The following is a 23,313-nucleotide window of genomic DNA, read 5'->3' as shown; positions in this document are numbered from 1 at the left end:
AGTAATCACAAAACATGAAAAATTATCAATTTATTGTGACAAACTTTTAGTATTATAATCCAATTCAGAGAAATTACTGTTACATGATTTAACTTCATTAGATGCTTTTTTGAAAGTGTAAAATATGTGCATTGTAGTGATAAAAACCTGCAATATAGGCTGACCAAATGGCACAGTGGTCACATATATAATCGTCTGCTAAACATTAAACGAAAAAAAAATTTGCGAACTAAAAAAGTCAAAACTCAAATCATAAATTTTAGAATATTTTGTTGAAAATACGAGTTCTGTGACTTTAAAACAAACACAATTATTTGGAGCTTGAAAAATGGATTAATGGATCCTTCTTACGAGGAGCATAGTCAGGTAATAGATAGTAATCTGTTGTGCATCGAGATGTAGAAATTTTCAACCGCAGAACAGCTGAACACGTCATTTATTTAATCTAAACTGTCAGGGTATTCAATTCAGGTTCATTTTCTTAATGTTGACAAGCAATCAGATGATACAAATATCTGGAATGGAAGTCAAAATCCAGTAATAAAAACGCGTGTTATTTGTAATTCCGAATTATTTCTACAAGCTTTTGAGGGAAGGAGACAAAAGTGTTGAAGTGTTGTCAACACTTCTCAGGCTGCTGAATGGCAGTAAAAACACTTGGAGATGGTTAGCATGATTCCGAAAGCATGTCCAACGATAGGAATTTAAGTGTGTTCTGCAACCCCACAAACTGCGCCAACTACCGTGGGACAAGCCTCCTCAACATAGCGTATTGCGTGACCGATGTAAAGCCGAAAAATTAATACGGCTGTGTAAACTGATGTTGAACAATACCGAAAACTCTGTTGGGATCGCGAAGGATCTCTCCGACCCGTTAGATACCAAACGACTTCCTATCGTGCGGCTTATTCAATCTATCGCTGGGGCAAATAATCAGAGCTGCACATCTGAATAGAAAAGGTACGATTTTCTACAAAAGTGACATTGACATTGGCCTCAACATCCCCGCCGTTAATTCTGCTTTCTCCATGTTGGACAAAGAAACGAAGCAAATGGGTCTGGTCGTGCACGAGGGCAGGACGAAATATCTCCTGTCATCAAATCGAATACCGCAGTCTATGGAACGATGAGTTGTACGCGATATACGACGATATTGACATAGTTCAGCGAATTAGGAGACAGCGGCTGTGCTGGCTGGGTCATGTCATACGAGTATTCGACCCAGTGCCCGCCATGGAAAGCAGACGAAGAGACAGATCTCCACTCGGTTGGAAAGACTAAGAGGGTTTCCCAATTGGCGTCAAACAGTGAAAAGGAAAAGACAGGCGCGCTGTTGTAAAATCGCAATAACTGCGTAAGCGTTGTCTACGCCAATAAAGAAGAAAATATGTAAAAACTAAATGTGCTTTTTCAATAAATAAATGCAACTGCTTTCAATTTATCGATGCTGGAACTGCTCTTACAACTACTTTCATCAATAACAGCCAACTTTCGACATAAAATCCAAATAGCAATTTCCAATCGCAATGCAATACGATTTTATGACTCTATTCTATAATTGCGTAGAATTGTGTTACAGACGAATATACTTTTTTACAATTACTATATATGTATATATTTCTCCACGGCAGTTAACCTGCCAACTCTATCAAAGCACACTACTTTTCAAACTGCCTGTCTGGAGTTATTGTTGCAACGCTGTCAGTCAGTCGAAGATGGAGTAAGACGCAGCTGCCAACTCTGAAAGATTCTCGTCGAAGTTGTTATGCAGGAATTGCTGCTGTCCGATTGCGTCAAAAAATTTGATTTTGTATTTTGTTTTATTTATTATTAATAAAAAAAACTCTTCCTCCATTTTTAATAGCATTTCTCAGAATGCCGCATTTTAGGTCATGTAATATCCGCATTATTATTTTGCTACTCCCCGCTGTGGCTTGTGCCCCGTTTGCGGTTCAGTGGCATTATGCAACTTTCGTGACCATCATCATTAAAGACAGTCGTCAGCCGTCGCCGCGTCTTCATTATCCTTTTATTTTTCAAGGTGAAATGCCTCATCGGAGGCAGGAAATTCAACCTGTTTTTAAGACTCTTTCGAGCGCAGCAAAAATGAAATTGAAAAAGGAAATTAATAGCATTCGTTTATTGCATAAAAACTTGATAAACAGGCATTTAATTGTTTGTGGTTAGGTGGAGGTGCATTGTGTTTGCATGCTTTCGCATATCATAAGGTGTGTGCGTATGAGAGGCCATATGAATATGCATGACTTACACAAGCGATAAAGATCTTCATGCGCTCGCAGTTCATTGCACACGTGTACATACATTTATTTAGTTTTGATGATCGGATTGCATGATGGCGAAGTGAGGACATTAATTAAACGAAATATATTGGTTTTGAAAACTAATTTAATTTCGAAAGGTTTGATGAAGTCATAATTGGCCTCCATATGACTCATACGTACATAAACACTAGATATAGGTAATGAATTGCTTATCATACATTAAGAGGTATTCTAGTCTACAGGCGAAATTTCGAGAAAACTCTTTATAATATAACGGGTTTTTTTCAATAATAGCGCTACCGTGGGATATCAATGAAATTCTTTATTCCAGTGAAAGTACATTCGATGCCATTATTTTGCATTGCCACCATGAGCACGCTTGCTGAAGTCCAGACGCTGAACCCAATTTTCAAGCATAAATCGGCCGATACTGCTGCAATTTCATGTTGGATACTCGTAAGAAGTTCGTCGCTGGTTCATTTGCATAGTCCATAGACTTAACGTGGCTCCACAGGAAATAGACTAACGGCGTCATATCGCACAACCGAAGAGGCCAATTGACTGGGCCACTTTGTAAGATAAAATGTTCATCGAAGTTGGGTTTCAATAAATCGATTGTGACATTCGCTGTGTGGCTTGTGGCGCCGTCCTGTTGGAACCACATATTGCCCAAGTCCATATCATCCAATTCAGGCCAAAAATATTCGGTTATCATTGAGCGGTAGCGATTCCCATTTACAGTAACGTGCCAGTTTTGATCATCACGGAAGAAGTATGGACCGCTGGCCAAACCGAAAGTTTTTTCGAGATGCAATGGGGACTCATGGAGAGCGTGTGGATTGCTGCCTGACCAATAACGCATATTTTGAATATTGACGAAGCCATTCACACAGAAATGAGAGGCTCGCTGAAGATGATTTTTCAGCCCAATTCACGAACATACGACGATTCTGGTGGTCAAGCGGCTTCAGTTCTTGCATCAATTTGATCTTCTAAGGATGTAGGCCTTTTTTTCGCAAAATTCGCCACAACGACGTCACAGAGATGCCCAACGTTTGAGAGCGGCGTATGAGAGACTGATTTCGGTCTTTCTCAATTGATGCGCTAACGGCAGCATGATTCTCGACACTACCGGCACTTTTTGTCTCATTGGTACGAGAACTTTTGTATTGTGCCTTCGTCCACTAGACGCTCAATTGTTGATCTGACAGAACGATTAGTTGGGCGTAGCGCTTTTAAAGTTGAGGCCACTGACTCCGAATTTCGGTAGTAAATTTTAATAATTTCGACTCGTTATTGGATCGTATATCTTTCCATGATGAAATGGCAAACCTTACTGTAGAGAAATGCCAAAAGAGCGGGAAAATATATGTGTCCCTATTGTTCTACTTATGTAGCGTCCCTATTGGTTTTTCGCTTTAATAATCGGACTGTGTTAAAACTTTTAATAATTTTATCGATAAGAAACAGATCACACAAATACGGTTGGCAAAAGCGTATAGTTAACAAAACTTTTTTCTACTAGTGTTGCCTTCTATTGGGATATTTTTATTCAAAATAAAATGTATATAAGACTAACGATTTTGAAAATGTAAGTATCGAACTAAGTAGAATAAATTAGTAAATGTCCACTTACAGAGGCTTGCCACCTGATTAAATTTGTATATATGTATGTGACCTGGTCTACGAAAAGGGGGCTTAGGTGTCAAAAAAAGGAGAACAATTAATGAGATAACGAGAAACTGACGATTATTTTTAACAGCTTTTCCCAGAAAACTAGTTTTCGCACCTAAGCCCCCTTTTCGTAGACCAGGTCACTATAATAATATGTATTAAAGTTATGCAGTTTTATAAAATCATATATTTGTCAGCTGTCAGAAAATTTAGGAAAATAAAATTATCAAGTCTGAAACGTATATGCTTTTAGAAGAGATAACACAACCAATGCTAAATTATTTATCGAATTATCTCTTTTATATTTTGTTACTCCTCCGAAATTTGAACAGTTTTAGAATTGGTTTACTTTAGATAATCTTAGTAGTATTTCATCTTTACATAAGTGCTTGGTCCTGTTTGTTTCGATGTTGCGGCTGTTCTGTAGAGAGGATAGCACAATTAATCAATGCCATAATTTAGTAAGCTAAATTTCAACGCGAAATTTAATTCCACTTCCACATTTACTTGAAACTATAACATTTATTTCTTTAGGCGTCACACTACATAGGCTTTGCTACAAATTTGTGTTCAAAAAATAACGAAAAGTTAATTGTTTTTACTATCATAAACATAATTTATTGTGTTAAAATATTATCGCCTAAAACTGTTTACTTTCTTGTTGCATAAAGTTTTTCAGTGTGTTAATGCTTTGTTAAGCAGAAAATAGTTATGTTTTTGTATTTTCGTAATTGTTATATTTGAATAACTTCACTAATGTTGACGTTAATTATACACATATTTTTTAAATTGCGGCGACACCTTAGGCCAACGCAACTAGGTGAGTGGCAAGCATAGGTAATTTGTTACAAAGCATTAATAATATTATTCATATTTGTTTACATTCATACTGTGGGCATAAAATAGTAAGACTTTGTTCATAATTTTAAAATTCTTAATTTATTATTCAAAATCTATGTCGTCCCCTCAAAGTAAATCGAACTTGTGCCATTATTTTTTCTAATCCTCGAAACATAAGAAGAAATTCGGAGTGCACCACACTTCGATAATCGAAAAAAGCTGTCAACGTAACCATTATTTTTGACTTACTTGGACGTATTTTTTTCGACTTCGGCTTACATTTGATAAATATATTTGATTCCGCACACAAAATTTAATAAAACTTCTTTGTTGAATGATTTCACCCATCGTATTATTACAGAATTAAGAAAGACAAGCTTACACTAAGCACTAATGATTCTTTTGAAATGACATTTGTCTCAGATGTCGCCTAGGTACAAAACTTTGATTTTTTTGATTATGGCTTTATTGCTGAAAGGTGTCTTTTGCTAACAAACTTAACTTCAGTGGCAGCCACTGAAACTAAAATATGTAGGACGTTGTGCTTTTCTCGTAGATCTGTATACACTTCCTCCAATATAATATAAATATGTAGTCTTGAGCAAGCATTTAACATTGGTAGGCCTGAAGAGTTTAGAGATCCATATGTTACAAAAACTTTTTTCATAACTTTGAAACATTTTCGTTGAGAAAATATCTTAAGTTAATCTCCACATAACATTCGCTTAAAACATAAAAAACTACCTACGTTCACTAGTCATAGAGAAATGTTTGTCATAATATTCTGGGTGAATCTATTGAATGGATCAATTTGTAGTTATTTTCTCTTTACTTATGTTAAATTTAATACCCATTTCGATTATCCAGGCTGCTTATACCCTTTCCGTTGAAATCGTGTAGATCAAATTTTGATCTCAACTAAGTAGTCCGCCGAATATATCACGATTTTAATTCTATTTCCTCACATTTGATTTATTGTATTCACTTTTCAATATTTTAAAAGCTATATTATTTTCTCTGAATAGGCAAAATCATAAAAATAATATTATTACATAGTTTCCAATATTAGCTGTTGTAATTCTTGTCTTTCACGATTTGGCGCATATGTGTATTGCGCCTCTCGCGTCGGTTGATTGGGAAAAAGGTAACTGTTGGATTTATATTACAACTGAAAGCGTCCAAAGTTCTAAATATTGGGCCAACAACCGTTTATGTTCTTCCCTACTTTATTTATACCGTTTATTGTGCTTTTTCTTTATAGTTGGCACTTACTTTTTGGAAATAAAGTTACTCGTAAGATATATGTATGGTAATGTGGGTCAGATCGTACTATCGAATTGAAAATTGTGCTACAAATCTCTGTATGCATTTCGTACATGTCAATTCGTATTTCGAAACTATAGTTTACTCATAAAAGACTCTTGGAAATATTTACAAATAATATTTGTAACTTTTGTATTTTTTCTTGAAGTTAAGGCTAAACGTAATACCCACTTTTATACCTTTGTAATCTGCTAGCTCTGAAATTGACTTGGATAAAGTCATTTCGTTTAAATAAAACGCAAAAATTTAGTTTGAAATTGTATATATTTAAACCGAAATAATAACTAAATTTATAAAATTTCGCATGTTTTACGTAAATAACGACTTTTTTTGTTAATTTTTATTTCTTAATTTAATTCTTTTTTTTTTAATTATTTTTTTAATATATTTTTGATTTAAAAAAAAATTTATTTTTAATGTAAACTTATAAACACTCACTTTTATAGTCGAACATGTACTGATAAATATTTTCAACACACTTTACTAACATATGTATGCATATTATATTTTACTTAAAATCAATATTAATATATTGAATATAACATTGTCTTTCTACGTAAATTCTAACAAAGAAAACAAATATTACAATCAATAAGAATGAAATTGCTATGTTTTGATGTTGAAGAGAAAAATTGTTTGTTAACCAACAAAATAAAAATTTTTGAAATACTACTACTTTTAAAATACAGAAAGCTAAAAATAAATAATAAACAAAAAAACAAGTCACACAATATTGATTAGAACTCTAATTTAATTAAGTCAACTCCAAATATTTAAAAAACTTAAGAATATTTCACAAACAAACAAAAATTGATGCACTTTTGCTCGAATATTATAAACCGTTAAGTCGTAGAATTAGATTAAAGTTTAACGGCAATTAACTAAGTATTCTTAACACGTCCACACAGCCGTTGATTACCACAACAAACTGATTTACCAAAAACTTCGCGTGCCATGAGCACCAAAGCAAGACTATGTGAATGAATGAAGGCTATGAACTAAGCATGAGATCGAGCAGGTCGTGAGCGCGCCTTGCTCACAAGAGATATGCCCAATAAAATCGCAGCGATAGTGTAAACAACTAACGGGCTAACTGAGAAAGACTTTAGTTTCAGAAAACAGTAACAATGAGCCATGCATTTTGCCTACAAATCCGCCAGAGAGATCTCACCTTTCAGCAGGTGAGCGTCAATCGGAGAGTGACTCATTGTATTCGAGCATGAATGATGAATGGATGAACAAAACAAAATTTCACTTTCGTCGAGAGCGCGAAAGTTTTCAACATCACACATTAATGTTGGAGTATGTACAACTTTATATACGCAGGTGTTTCGCATCAGATTGTTTATTTGCTAGCTAACATTATTTGTTAGCCGTAAATGCTCTCCTTGGCACAGCCGACGGCGTTCTCTCACGTAGCTTTTTCGCCTGTGTTTCAATGGTCAGTTGTTGTTGGTTGTTGTTGCTTTCCTTACCCACTTTGTACACCGCCTATGGCGGCTGCTAAGATAACTGTCTTTTGTCGGTTTGGCTTTTTTGCGGCTGTCGCTGGCTTAGCCGACGGGTCGTCTTCTTCTCAAGACGCGCTTGTTGGTTTTGTTGCAGTTGGAGCATCACAATATCCGACAGTGGGAAATGGATGGTGTTATGTGTGACTTTTGAGCGCCACTCTGTGGTTTCTTTGCGCTTTTATTTTCATGTTTATTTGGCTTTTTCTCCTGCGGTTGTAGACAGTGTTGTTGTAATGAAAACATATATATGGTATACATATATATTTCTTTTCTTGTGTGCCCAATTGTTGTTGCATACTTTTTTACATTTCACCTCTTTTTCTCTGCCCATTTCGCCGTTACATTTGAGTATTTGTTATTTCGCTGGCTTGGGCTGCGCGCATTGTGCCGTAATATGTGGATTGTGCGGTAATTTTAGTTGCAGTTTTACTTACTTCACTTTTTGTTTTGTCTACTTTATTTCTTTGCTGTGTGTCATTACTTTCGGTTTTATACGAACGTGTTGGTTTTTGTTTGCAAGTTACGACTTTTGTCTTTTCGGTTTTATTGCCTTTATTCTTCAACGGCACACATATGTATATGCTGAATAATTGGGAGTTTTCTGATGCTTCTTTTATATTTGTAATCTCAATATTTTTATTGCTGGACTGTAAAAAGTGCTTAAATTTTTTTTTTTTTTTGTTAATTCTTTATGAAAGAAAGAAATATAAAAAATGGATAAAACTCTAAAGGAAAATAATTGAAAATTCTCTATAAAAAGACAAAAAATGAGCATCTAGTTTCCGGAAATTTGTCTCTCACAAATATCTACAAGCTATGTTTTCTCGTCCCTAGCAAGGTTTCCAAATCAGAACTGAAACGAAAATTCAGCCAAATACAGCAACATTGGGGTACCAATCCCCTGCAATCACAATGTGTAGATCAGCATTCGCACCAGCACATCACCTGCATTCATATTGCAATGTTTTATATTGCCGTTTTCGACAATAGCAGCTTGTGAACGCTATGAAACTGCAATGACAATGTCTGTGGAGACGAAGCTGTGAGCTGCCGATGACTGCGACAGCTCTCCACTTGACATAGACGCGCATGCTGCAGCTGCTGGAGCAGACGACAACTTGTTGCAGGGGGCTTGACTTGCAAGTAAGCAGCAACAACAATGACCGCATAACCCAATACAACAACAATAAAAACACAACAACAGCTGTCTTCAGCGCATCGCCGGCGTCTTGTGAACCTTCGCCGGTCGCCGCATCACAAAATAGCCTACGACCACTGGCTCGTTATTCGGCAACGCTGCACAAACCACACATACACACACTCGCATACACATACATATGCGGACACATTTACACAAGCTTGCACACACACCAGCTGTACACTTATGGCTGTTGATGAAGATGACGCTGACTATGGCGCTGGTGGCGTCTGAAAATTTTTGTATAAATGGCTGAGGTCTCACTGTTGCATCGTCAGTACAGCATTTGATTTAGTTTAATAAACAACATCAATAGCAACAGAAAGTGTAAAATATACAGAATTTTCCATCCTTCTATCCCCACTATTCACTATTTTCTCACAATCAAAATTGAGCAAAACATTGCCAGCCCAGTGAAAGACATCACTCATACGCACCGTTGCACAGCATAAGGATTACTCAAACGGTACGAGTGTGCGTGCGTGCTAAAAGGATTATAGCAGTTACTGTGTCGGTCGTGATATAGTTGACGTTTTCGGTTTAAAGAACGTTCAGCGTTACGTGTGTGTGTGCGTGTACTCGAGTTTAGCGTGCGTTTCACCATGAAAGCATTCATCTTGTTGTCCTGTGTAGCGCTGGCAGCTGCCCGGCCTGAGGCGGGCTATGCTTACAATAGGCCCGGCGGTGGTGGCGGCTCTGGTGGATTCGGTGGCGGTTCCGGTGGATTTGGTGGCGGCTCGGGTGGATTCGGTGGTGGTGGCGGAGGTCTTGGCGGTGGACTAGGTGGTGGACTTGGCGGTGGCCTCGGTGGTGGCGGCCTTGGCGGCGGTGGCGGTGGATTTGGTGGCGGTTCTGGAGGTGGTGGCGGTTTCGGCGGCGGTGGTTTTGGTGGCGGCGCCGGTGGTGGCGGTGGATTCGGAGGAGGTGCGTAGAACAATGAGTGAAAAAAGTGTTATTGGCAGTAAGTTTTTTGCATTTGCTAAAAGTTAAAAAGAACTGCAGATCTTACTCGAACAAATGCAAAGAATTTGGTTACAAAATTTCACAATCAATTTGGAAAAAAATATTTAAATGCAATGTGAGAGATCTTGAAAATAATTTCGGCATACTTTTTACTTAGAGTGTCAAAAGTAAATGCTTAAAGTTTGACAATTACAAGAAGAGATCTCATCTATCTAATGCGGAGAGCCATGCAACCAAACAAAATTTTAAAACTTCAAAGATTCAAAAGTTAAAAGATTTTATTTCATATTTCTTACTCTTTTATTACCTTAGGTGGCATCGGCGGCTTCGGTGGTGGCGGCGGTGGTGGCGGCACCACACTCGTGCAGAAACACATTTATGTGCATGTGCCACCACCAGAGCAAGAGGAAGTACGTCCACGACCCAACATACCCATCGGTCAAGCACAGAAACACTACAAGATCATCTTCATTAAGGCACCATCTCCACCCAGTTACCAGGCGCCAATCATTCCCCTGCAGCCACAGAACGAAGAGAAGACACTCGTCTATGTGTTGGTCAAGAAGCCAGAAGATCAACAGGACATCGTTATTCCTACACCAGCGCCCACACAGCCCTCCAAACCCGAAGTATACTTCATCAAGTACAAGACCCAAAAAGAAGGCGGCGGTGGCGGTGCTATTGGAGGTGGTGGAATCGGAGGCGGCGGCGGTGGTATTGGCGGTGGATTGGCGGTGGAATTGGCGGCGGTATCGGCGGTGGTATCGGTGGTCTCGGTGGTGGTATTGGTGGTGGAATCGGTGGTGGCGGCATTGGCGGCGGTATCGGCGGTGGTGATGGCGGCTACTCCGGCGGCGGCGGCGGTGGTGGCGGTGGTGATATCTCAGCACCTTCCTCCAACTACGGACCACCCGGCAAATCTGGACCATATTAAGCGAACACTTGCGGCGAAAATTCGAGTGCAGCTAAAAATGTGCAACAACTCTATTAGATTGGACGTTAACTACAAAAAACGACGACGAAATTCGCAGACAAACCAAACGAACGGAATGGTGCTGGGCGAAATTCAAGCACACGACAAATTTAGCTAAAGCTGCCGGCTAGTCTTGTTAAACGATAACACATTATTATTATTATTTTAATTTAATTTTTGATTTCGTCATTGAAATTCTGTTTGTCACAACATCCCGAGGACCGACCAAGCCAAACAAAAGGCAAACAAAACAGAACAGAAATTGCATAAAACGCCGAAAATGCTGTGACTAACCCATAAGACATAGGGCAGCTCTTAAACTGCCTGGAAAAATGACCTTGACTTTGACAAATTCGGCCCAATGCAATGCCGCGCTGCTCTCATCTCACGACGCTAAAGCAAGGTGCTCGCTCGCGACTTTCGGTGCTCAAATGTCAAACGTCTGTGGTAAATAAAACGAAACTTGCCCATCATCCACATAATCAAGCAAGCATAAGCTCATCCTCATCTCGATTCTACTTCTCTACAACACTATCTCCATCCCACTCAAATGCTCTCTACTACGCGCCATCTCTACGCAATTGTGCTGTATCTTGTTCTATAAGAGTATCACTTTTGGGCGTGTTATCTTTTGTATATAAGCCATTTCCCTGTATATCTCTACATATATATTGATCTTTTTGTTGTAAATGCGTATATATATATATATAATAAATAATTTGCTAGTTATAAGTGCGATGCGTTGATTAAGCTAATAACCCTCATTAGACCCACTTAAAGCGCTGTCTACATATATTGTGAGACGCAAGCCCGTAATATTAATTATTAATTTGCGAAATATGTATTAATATTTAAGTTTTTGTATTATGCGCAGTATAAAAAACAACGGTGACAAAATTTGAAAAAAAAAATATCCAAATCTTTTAATACTACTATCAACTAGTCGAAAGGTCATATATATGGGAAGAAATATGAATCTACGAATGTTAAAGAGAACTTGTCCAACTTCACTTTCATTGCCTTATAAAATATCACAAAAGCGATTATAGCCAGGATTGAGGGTTCCAAGAATTGGTTCGCTATTTCAACTCAAGAAATTTATATTTCTTTATATTATGTAATATTTTCAAAATAACTATTTAACCTTTTGAAATAGTTTGAAACAAAAGCTAAAAAAAATTTTTGGTCTTACTAAATTTAAGATAAGGAACAATGAGTTGAATTTTTATAATCAATAACCTTTCAAATATTTAAAATCTGTATTTACTTACTAGTTAGTTAACTTGCATAGAGAAAAATTATCGAAATATCAGGTCATATATATGGGAAGAAATATGATTTTACGTCTAATTTGAATGTTAAAGAGATTCATCAATATTTATTTGTCGTATTCAAAGTAATCCCCACCAGATTTCATTTATACCAACTATTTTTTCAGCCTTTTCATAAAATATCATCAAAAGCGATTATAGTTTAGAGAACCAGGAATTGATCGATGGTTTTCAGCTTCAAATTTGATGGTTTCATGTTATTATACAGGCGTATAAAGTGAGTTATCATCATAAAAATCCCCAAATTTCAAATCTAGATTTCAATTGTATTTCGTTAAAAAATCAGTTCGATTTCTTGAAAAAATTTCAAAAATTTTGGGCGTTAGATGATGATGACCTCTAAACCTTTCTCTCGAAAAGTCGTAACGTCGACTCGTCAGATGTTGGCATCGTCCATGTCTCTGCACCATATAGCAAGACGGGAATAATGAGTGACTTGTAGAGTTTGGTTTTTGCTCACAACTGCTGGTCTTAGGACAAGTATCCTCTTGGTAGCCAATGAACATCCGTTTGAAGGCGAGCTAAAGGGAGAAGGCGAACCATCCCTCCCCGGGGTTGTGTGCTGGGTTTGGGATACGCCAAAATGTTGATGGTCCAAAAACCAAAGAGCTCAAAGAAATGAAATAATTTACAATACAAAAATACAATTTCATTCCATTTGGGGCAGCTGCTTTTGAATTTTGGTTAGACAAACTTTTGTAGCATTGAACCTCTTGACTTGTGTAACCAGCGTTTACAGGGGTGTTTCATATTCACCCACTAACCTCAAAGTACTTAACGATCATAAGCGAACCTTCGAATAGGAAACTCTTCAAGAAAGTTGCAAAATGCATTAGAACTTAGAAGCGAAGGTGAAGAAATGCATTTATGCCGCTGCCGCTCACACTTTTCAAAGTGGTTGCCAAGCAAAAATAGAGAACGGCGCAGACTGTTTGGAAGGGGGAAAAGTTAAATTGACTTTACAAAGGGTTTGAGTAAGTGGCAGAATGCGGTGCCACACACAACTGGCTGTCCAGCGAATACTAAACCACTGAAGGGCAAATTGTGGAATGAGCGAAAAACATTCGCAACCATTATACTTGAGTTTATGTAAAATCTTTTCCGAAGAGTTTTATGGGCGTCTGTGCGTGTGTGGAAAACAAAGCCAAGCCGAGAATGCGCCATAAAGTTGTAAAATTTTGTGTTAGCAAGCGTGCAATTGCATTACTTGTGCTGAAACTTTCAACAGTTTTATGTCAGTGCGTGCGAGAGTGTTCCGCATATATTTGTTTTAATCCCACACATCTCACTTGTGTGACGCTGCACAGGCATCTTCGGCAACCAGGCGTTTAATATATGGTTGCAAAAATCTTTCAACAGTTTCAGCATGAAATAGTTCAAGCACAAGGCAGATAAAGTGTGTTTGCAGGTCAGAAAATGGTTATGCTTTAATTTAGAACTATGTTAGAAGGACCATCGTAAAGAAGGGAAATCAGCACTTAAATAACTGTAAATATTTTTGTTCACAAAAGCAAACGATTAGTGCCTTCCTTGAATTAGGTGTAAATAATTGGAAGAGTGAAATTCTTTTTATGCCGAGCTCATTTTCAATTGAGATAGCTGCTTTTATCAACCGTCTCGGCTTCTGGCTTAAACTCGACTTCAATGCCGACCTAAGTGTATTCCGGCAACGCGCTCTTGATTATAGGATCATCATTTTACATGACTATGCTAAGCTGCAGTGGTGGTCTGCATTAGACATAAGACATTTGCCCTATCATATGAAGAAACTTTGGTTTAAACCCGGCTAAAGGCATACAGACTGGATGATGTTCATTTAGATGTGGTTATTCTCAATAACAGAACACACACACATTTATTTTGTGATATCATCGCCAAACTGCAAAAAAAAATCAATCATCGTACCCTCAACCGCCATCTCTTACCCAAAAATGATGGATATTGGACCGTATATTTTCCAAACAACTTTTAGATCCCAGAACAGTTTATGTTAATTTCAATGTCAATTAACTAGTGCTAACTGTTTTTATTGCTTTCTGAGAGCAGCCACACCACGACAATTAACTACAAACAAAATTTGTGAAGTAAAAGTAAACTTCCAGTCTGATGCCCTGCTTGTAGTGTCAAAGCAGCCATATCTCTATATTGTCACTTCCTACTAAGGAAGTCCAATTGCAAATGCCATGTAATTAAAATACCGTTAAGTATTTGCACGCCAAAGGCGTTTCATTATCATTGAATATGCAAAACAAAAACCAGCAAAAAAAAAACAAAGCGCACAAAACACTTTTACTGCATTGCAAATCGCCGTTAAGTGCGAAACGGGTGTAGGAAATGCAAAGCGGTGGATGGCAATGTATTTTTAATTGGCGACAAAGCAGAAGATGCCACCTCGCTCATTTGCATGTTGTTGCGAAAAGCGCCAAACGCACTTAACAACTGTAAAAGACAATTAAATAGTGACTAATTGCTTGTTGTTGGATGTGAAGATGGGATATTCAAATGCTGTAAGTGAAATAAAACAGTTTGCTTAACGGTGCGTCAAAAATTCCATAAATATATGCAGTAATACAAGTATACATATATGTATGATGGAAATAATTTTATGCAGACATTCAAGTGGGACTTAGCAAACAGAGTTTCAAAATATCCCACTATTACCTTAAATAAGTAGGGTTGATATCAAAAACAGGACTCAATAAGAGTATGCTCAAATATTTGTGCCGTTCCTATGAGAGGAATTCATTATGTTTCGTTGCTTTTTTTGAAGTAAAACTTCAATATCACTACAAAAACAATATCTGCAAGTTTAAAGACCAATATAATCGAACTTTCAACCTCTATGGCAGCCATGTTACATAATAAAATCAATTTTTTAGCTAAAAAGCGGCTTTCTTTAGATCCTTTTTCAGCCTACCAGAGATGAGTTATTCACAAAGACCTCTTAATATGTGCAGAATCTGTATTATTTCTTGAGTCATACTGTATGATTGGTGGTTAGCGAATAAGACCAAATATTGAATTATTCTCTGTTTGTTAGTTAGATGCCGGGAATTTGCTTTTTTGGGAAAATAAGTCAAGAAATTAGTATAGAGGACAATATGTTATTACGAGGGCTGCTATATATATTCTGGCCTAGGGCAACACCAAGTGTTGCCAGGTGCAATCTGACATTTCCATTGGAAAGTTTGACATTTTTTAGCATAACATCACTCAGAACGTTTTGTCATTGAATCGTGAATTGTTTTATTTACAGGGAATTAAAAAATTCATCTCGGCCAAAAAATGGAATTAACTCGTGAACATTTTCGTGCGATCATTTTTCACAACTTTCGACGTGGATTATCACGACAAGAGTGCATCGATGAACTAAAATCTTTGTATGGCTATGATGCACCATCCTATAGCACTGTGAAAAACTGGTGCAACGAATTCAATCGTGGCCGCTCAAAGACGAATTCCGTGAAGGTCGTCCAAAAACAGCCGTTGTGCCAGAAAACATCGATGCCGTACGCGAACTGATAATGCAAGATCGTCATGTAACATACCTTCAGATAGAGGCATGCCTATGCATTTCTCCCACCAGCATACATTCGATATTGCTTGAACACCTGGCCGTAAAAAAGGTTTGTTCTCGTTGGATCCCGCACAATTTGACAATCGCTCAAAAAAAGGCTCGTGTGGATTGGTGTAAAGAAATGCTGAAAAAATACGACCGCGGTGCTTCAAAAGACGTTTATAAGATCGTCACAGGTGACGAATCATGGATCTATGCGTATGAGCCCGAAACAAAACAGCAATCGACAAAAAAAAAAAATAAAAAAAAAATAAAAAAAAAAAACATTTTTGTTGATAAATATGCCTATTTACATTATTAGGCCAGAAATATATAGTATAGCAACCAACGTATGCAGTAGTTTTATTTCAACACCCAGAAGAGGTTATATTAAGTTTGCCACGATGTCTATAACACCCACCCAACAGCAAGCGTCGGTGACCAAAGAAGATATGTACATACATACAAGTATGTATATAAATGATCATCATGCTGAGTTGAGTAAATTTAGCCATGTCCGTCTATATGTCTGTATAAATGCGAATTTTGCAAACATATTTTCTCTCCAAAAAAGCTGCTTATTTGACGGAACCGCCGAAATCGAATAATTATAGTGTACAAGCTGAACGAATTTTACTATTATTTTTATTCAATACCATAAACTTTTCGACTAAAGTGGTTTTTAAGACATGTGATTTAAATTATCTATAAGTTTTATCAATACTTTAGCTCGCAAAGCTAAGCTTTATCAAACAAAAGGCTACTCCGGCTCCTACCCAGTATTTTAATATCGTCGTCAGAAACTTCTAGTTAAAACATATATTTCTAATTGTTCTATTAACTAGCAAAAGTAACTCGACAGCTGATGCGTACGCTAAAAGAAAAAGTATGCAACAGCGTGCGGAGGTACCGAAAAGTGAACAGAGCGAACTTTTGCGCGAACTCCTCCTCTGTGTATTCTTAACTTTATAGCAAATAAACGTAGCGGAAAATTACGAAAATGACCTGTTTCCGTTGACAAAACTTCAAGATGTCTATTTTAATAATGATAACACTCGGTGCAGAAGAGTGTAATGAAAGCTTGAAATTACGAAGAAGCAGCTAACAAAAGCTACTAAGAAGAAAGCAAACTGAAACAAAAGCAGTGAGTGTAAAATAAATTAAAGTCGCACGCTGGTAATTTCTTTTCTCTTCAGCAATTAAAGGTTTCCCTTTTCAAGTCGTCAGTTGGTAAGGCAGAGCTAATGGCACAAAAAATTACTAGCTGCAGTAAGCGAGAAGACAATACAAAAACGTGCTGAGGAAAATCAAAAATTTTGAAAAAATGTACCCAGTGCTTTCGGAATAATCATTCCAAAGGGCGGTTGTTTTTTGTGTTGGAGAAGTAACTATGGATGCAAGGAAATATTCGAAAGCGGATCGTATATTTTCCCTAAGCCGGTATATGAAAATATTGGTAATAACCACCACACCTTCCTCGGTGAATAAAGTGAATCATAACTGTGTATATGTCTCCTCAGATCTATGTGTGTTTTTGGATGAAAAACAAAGATCGGTTCGCTGTATTCCAGCATTATGTTTCTTAAACTAGTAGTCCATAGTTTCGACTCAGCACATAACATTGTATTCTCATTTTAACTCATATTTTCTCTGGCATTTAATGCATAGAAGTAAGTAGCTTTCAGAAGACCCAAGAAAGAGTAGATGAAGAATGAGTAAAAACTTAGAGTAGCATTTTTTCCTTTCTTCATTGTATAGGAAGTATCTTTCCAGCGCTTTTCAATCACGCTACTAATTCACAAAAGCTCAACGTTCAACGACACAGTTGGGCGTAAAATTTAACAAAAGAATGGCTTGTAATAATGGTCTGCACAGTGGATCAACACTGCTACTTTAGCAAAAATACGCAAAAATTTGATCAATTTGTTGTACGTGATAATAGTTCTATCTTGGCAGCTCTTCGTCATTCATTGTGCAGTACGTCGAGTCGTCTTCTGTTCCACCAGCTTTCTCCCCCTGCGGTCATTTGACAGACCAAAGATCGTGATGCACGTTAAAGTCGTCTAGTACCAAAAGTGGCAACAAGTAACTGGGGGGATATATAAATTAAATATTTCGAACTCGACAACGATAATATCCCTGTGGTCGACGGCGTCATCGATAAGCCGACATTGCACGGTGTTGTGCAGTATGAAGACTAGGCCTCCACCTTTATCTCGCTCGCGGTTCTTACGTGAGACATTGAAACCAACACAACTCAGACGATCTGAGAGGCTGTTTAACTTGGTTTCTTGTCCCGGAGCTATCGATACACGTTGACTTATGAATGAAACTATCGCCTCGAGTTTACTCTGAAGTCTGTTGCAGTTGAATTATCAAATTTGAGTCTTTCGCGGGAGCTCCTGGCTGTGAGTAAGTGGTAATTGTTGCAGCAGTAGAACGCGCAGGAGCGATTGTCGCACTGTGGTTAGCGACGGTAACGTAGTGTGTTGCGTAGGTAAACTCCTGCAGCATGGGGCAACGTACGACACACTCTACTCACGTGTGGTGCGCAGGCCGGAACACGTCGGAAAGTGATACCAGCCAGTACAAGAATTGCACTTGACTATGTAACGTTCTGACGTATGACGGTTTGGTACACGGAACAGACTGTGCGTGGAACCAGGAGTTGCTGAGTGGTTCTCGCACGAGGATCGGAGCGGGATGAAGGTTGGGGAGGATGGGGGACTGATTGGAATGGGAGTCACGATGCCTGCTGGAGCTCTTGTGGACCACAGGTATTCTTTGTTGGCCACTCGGGTGGAGTTGCAGCGCAGTGCGCGAGCATGGTGCGGGTTGCACAGCCGTACAGACTAAGGTCGAAGTAGTGCGTTGGCAGCATGGAGCCACGTAACTCGTTGTCCACTCCCTGTGTGTTTTACGGCCTGAGCTGGTCTTAAAATGGTTCCATCCATTACATGTATTACACCTAACCCAGGTGGAGTTTGGATTGTACCAGACTGATTTATATTTATCTTGTTCGAGTAATTATATATATTGGAAGTTAAGATTTATGATTCATGAAAACAAGCCTCTCTTTGTCGCTATGACTAGATATTACTTATGTAGTTGTTTGGTGAGAAATTAATAAGAGGCATTTCCAAATTCTGACAAAAATAATGATATTTCTACACCCGGCCATTAGGCTTTTGTGGATGCGAACTTGAGGTAAAGTGGTAATGAGTACATAAAGTCGATAGATATAATTTGGTTACTGATATGCATTTATTGGACATTTTTGGATGGAATTGGTTGACTTGTAACAGTTCTAAGAATAAACTGTTAAGGGGCAGCCAGACGGTGGAGTTTAAAAATCCCTTACGCTTCTTATTTTTTATTGCCGTAGACACCGCTTACGCAATTGCAGCTGAGTTTACGCAGGCTTGTTATAATCTTGTAAGGATTTAATGCTTAGTGATGGGACGGTAATGTATATAATGTTAACGCATAGAATACTCACTTAAGCTCAAACCGATGGGCAGGGTCACTTCTGGCATTTTTGCGAACTTCTTTCTTTAACTCAGCTGACTGTTCAAACCATGTTTTATATAACTCAGCTAACTGTTCAACCCACGATAATGCCATTCAAAGTTTTCCTAAACAGATAATGGGTTAGCATTAAATACATTTGAGAAATCTTTCTCCGAGTACAACAAACATTTCCGCCACAAAATAAATATAAGTAAGTTACCAACTATCGTCTCTGTATCCTCTGATAATTAAATTTAGTAGAATATTGAAGCCAATTGCATTGAAGCTGTATGTTTTATTGATTCAGATCACTGGATCGCTGCGTACCACAGTACAGCCACCGCACGTGAGCTGGCATCGCACACGACAAGCACTTGGCACTCAAGACCGCGATAATGTGTCATGACGCACATGAGAAGATTCGCTGGCCGATTGCTGACAAGCCAACTCGCACACCACATCACAACACAACACACTTATCGATGGAGGTGAAGGCGAAGACAGTGGGAAATGGCAGTAAATGCGATGGAGCGTGCATTGAATGAGTCAAAGCGTGTGCTGATGGCGCTCAAGTTGATATTTACGCCTTTGCTGATAGCTATCGCTGGTACCGTTATAAGAGCGCTTTGTGTGCGTGCACTATCGCACTTGTGGGTGTACGAAGTGTGTGCGGCTACCGTTTGCATCTCAATTGCACACACACCCCGCGTTGCCGCCCGCGAGCATTTAAATTCGCAACCAGCTGGCTTTATTCGCCTATCGTTTCGCGCATATCGTTTTGCCGTTTTCCACCAATATCAGGTCTTAAATTTTTTGTTGGCACATTTCGGCTTCATTTCAACGGTCTTTGTTTGTTGTGGTCCGTTTTTTCACACAGCTGATTTTTCGTTCACTTGACCGTGTGTGTTCGCCTTGCGCTACAGCTATCATTGCTGGCTGCATCACCCCAACATCGCGCAGTCGCGCTGTCTTTCTGTTGTTCAAAGCATTGTCTCTTTGCGTGTGTTTGCGGGCGGCTTTTTTTGTTTTGGTACTTGCAAATCCATTGTTGTCGCCTCTTCCTTTTGCCACTTTCACTTTTTACGCGGCTTTTAAGCCAAGTGCAATAAGTTAGCTGTAGGCCAGATTTTACGAGCAATACATTGCAGTTTTATTATTCTTGGCAGTGGTGTTGTTGTCGCCATTGCTGTTGTTGTCATTATGTGAGCATCTTCCTGCTTTGTAGTTCCCAGCGTATGCATTTATCCGTAGACAAGCTTAAGTGCACATGCAACTTTTGCATATAAAAGTAAACACATAAACATACATACAAACATACTTAAAACACACATAAGCATGCACATATATTAGTAAGCGCATTAAGCTTCATCCATCCACTCAACTTGTTTGCGCCCAGCAACCGAACTTCCTTCGGCGCATCGCAGTGTCTTTTCTGGTTTCTGCCGGCATTGTTGCTGCCTCTTGACTACAACAAAAATAACAAAAGTAGTCGCAGATGCAATAAATAGCTTCCTCGTTGCTGCACACTTAAATATTTGCCGGCGCTTTCCGATACAAACACATTAACATATTCCCCAAGTGCCCTCTTTCTGGTTATTTATTGCAGTTTTTCATAAATCCCCATAAAAAGTATTTGTTTGCATTTCTTCGCTGTCTCGTTGTTGCTATTAAGAGCATAACTCATCTTCAAGTCTGCTGTCAGTCGATTTATTTAAGCTGGCAACGCTTTGCTATGACATTCACCACTATTGAATTGATGCGTTTGAGATAATTTCGCAGTATATTATATGGTTGTCAAAAAAGTCTATGAACGGTATTTTTATTGAATTTTTTTTTTTTTTGAAATTGAAATGAATTTTTGATAACTCATGCCCAGCTCTTGACCGATGCTACGGCTGCTACTATGCCGGTCTCTTTCGACCAATTCAACGATTTTATCGCAATTTTCGACGACAGGCCTTCCGGAACGTGGCGCATCTTCGACCACCTCTACACCAGAACGAAAACGTTGAAACCATTGTTGTGCGGTGGAAATAGAAACTGATAAACTGCTCAAAGATGCGTTTTTGCCTTTCTTGTAGTAGTACTTAAAATATGCCGTATTATTTTGCATGTTTGCGACGCTATAACTCACATAACGGTTGTCAGCAACATTATAAAATAAATTTGATAAGTAAAGCGTTTAAAAAGCTTTTTTCAACAATTCTTTTCTCATATAAAAATTTAATATTTGAATAGAATTTTTTATTGTTACAAACATACACTATTAAAAATAAATTCTGACGTTTTTGAAAAAAAATATTTTAAGCTCGGTCATGGCGACGTCATTTCTGGTGACCCCTCGGAAAAGGGATACGGCACGTTGGCAGGATAGCTCCTTACAGGATCTTCTAAAGTGAAAAAATACGTGTTTTAGTTAAAACCTCAACTTAGAATTTGGACGAAGGACATTTTTACAAAAAAATGAAAATTTCAGCGAAAATTTCGCGGCATTTTTTTTTTTCAAAAGTTGTAATCGAAAAAAATCCTTCGTCCAGTTCTTTAAAATTGTATCTCAAAGACTTATGTAAAATTTCTTGAAGATCGGTTGAGTAGTTCTCTAGAACTCGTGCCAACCGACTTCAAAAACACAGTTTCGAGAAAAACGCGTTTCAAGACCGCGCACTTAGCCTAGCTAGCCTCAAGCGCACAAGTACTCAAGACCGTTTCTCCGACACTATTTCTCGGATCAAAAATTTAAGACAATATTCTAAAGGTGTTGTAGAATTTAATAAGACAGATTAGATGAAATTTCATGTCTCAGAAAGCAACAAAGTATTGTTTAATAAATTTTTTAATTACACTGTAATGCAAAATCATATTTCACGATTATTTGATCAAACAATATTTTTTGAGATTGAGTAATAAATGAAATAATGAAGTTATCCCTCAAAATCGATGGACTTATTATGAACTTATTATCTTCTATATCATAAGTTACAAAGCTGTGAAAATAGGTTTTTTGATAAAATTACATTATAGATGCAATAAGGGGTCAAAGGTCAGATCTTAAAATGTCAAACAACCCATTTTTAAAACAAACTTATCGCAAATTGCAAACTTCGGCAATATAGTTCCTTTTCATAAAGTTATTATTACTTGTAATAGCCGATTGTCCTTTCAATTTTAGAGTTGATAACTTTTAAATACAATTTTGGTAAACGATATGAAGTTGTCTTTCAAGCAATTAGAAAAATCAAATGCCGAAGGCAGATCACCACATTTTCACATTTCGACTGAAACAACTGCTTTTCAGAAAATTTTATGAGTCATCCACCGTATAGTGCGGACTTGCCAACTAATGACTTCTTTTTATTCCTGTACGGAAAAAATAAACTATGTCAATAAGTCAACTTTTTCGAGACCGGATGCGTTCAGAACATATGTTTTGTACATACCTCAATAGAGCATACTCGTATACAAGTATAAAAGTGCTTCGACAATTGGTTCAAGCGCATGGAAAAGTATATTGATCCATAATAGTATAATAAAACGACTTTGGAGTATTTAATACTATTTGTTTTTGTTTTCTTATTCCTAAATACAACAGACAATCAACGTATGTGTTTCTGTCTAAGGCTAATAATATTGTTAGCGAAAAACTCGCATCAAGAGAAATCCACTTGTGAGAATCGACTGTTTCGGTTTTTGCAAATAAAGGCGTGAGTAAATTATGGGCCGCGGCTACGTCTCAGATCGTCCATCCGTTGAATGACACGCGTGATATTTTGATCCAAGGCCTGAATCGAAGCGATATTTTCCGAGTAGACTTTAGTCTCTAAATATCTCCACAGGAAAAAGTCTCACGATCTTGGTGGCCAATCAACCGGTTCAAAACGTGAAATTATCTGCTCACCGAAGTGTTCTCTCAATAAATCCATTGATTGAGCGATGTGTGGGGAATGGCGCGGAAAATGTGGCTCGAAAATATCGGACCTTCTTGGAACTTTTCAAAGGCCAATAAGGCGAAGCGATGTCGCTTGAGAGTTTCGAGTGACTTCAGCTCTTGAACAAGCTGTACTTTGTACGCTTTCAATTTAATACTCCGTAGACTCGAATCGGCTCTCCACGACTTTCGTATACACTCTCAACTATAGCTGTTACAGATCGTGA

The 23,313-nt window shown here is 38.0% G+C and overlaps 2 protein-coding genes across 6 annotated transcripts in view; both read left to right on the top strand.

Annotated features, from left to right (window-relative positions):
* Positions 1-23,313, top strand: part of LOC126753162 (RYamide receptor) — a 361,468-nt gene that overhangs the window by 298,668 nt on the left and 39,487 nt on the right. The window lies entirely within an intron of this gene.
* Positions 9,123-11,666, top strand: LOC126753367 (uncharacterized). Its single transcript, XM_050464763.1, is given in 3 exon segments — positions 9,123-9,752; positions 10,104-10,519; positions 10,522-11,666. Coding segments are annotated over 3 exon segments (942 nt in total). The 5' UTR covers positions 9,123-9,430; the 3' UTR covers positions 10,726-11,666.

The sequence above is a fragment of the Bactrocera neohumeralis genome, chromosome 2, assembly GCF_024586455.1.
Source record: "Bactrocera neohumeralis isolate Rockhampton chromosome 2, APGP_CSIRO_Bneo_wtdbg2-racon-allhic-juicebox.fasta_v2, whole genome shotgun sequence".
In the NCBI taxonomy this organism is placed as follows: Eukaryota; Metazoa; Arthropoda; class Insecta; order Diptera; family Tephritidae; genus Bactrocera; species Bactrocera neohumeralis.
The sequence above is the reverse complement of the archived record's forward strand: the minus strand, read 5'-3'. Positions and strand labels throughout refer to the sequence as shown.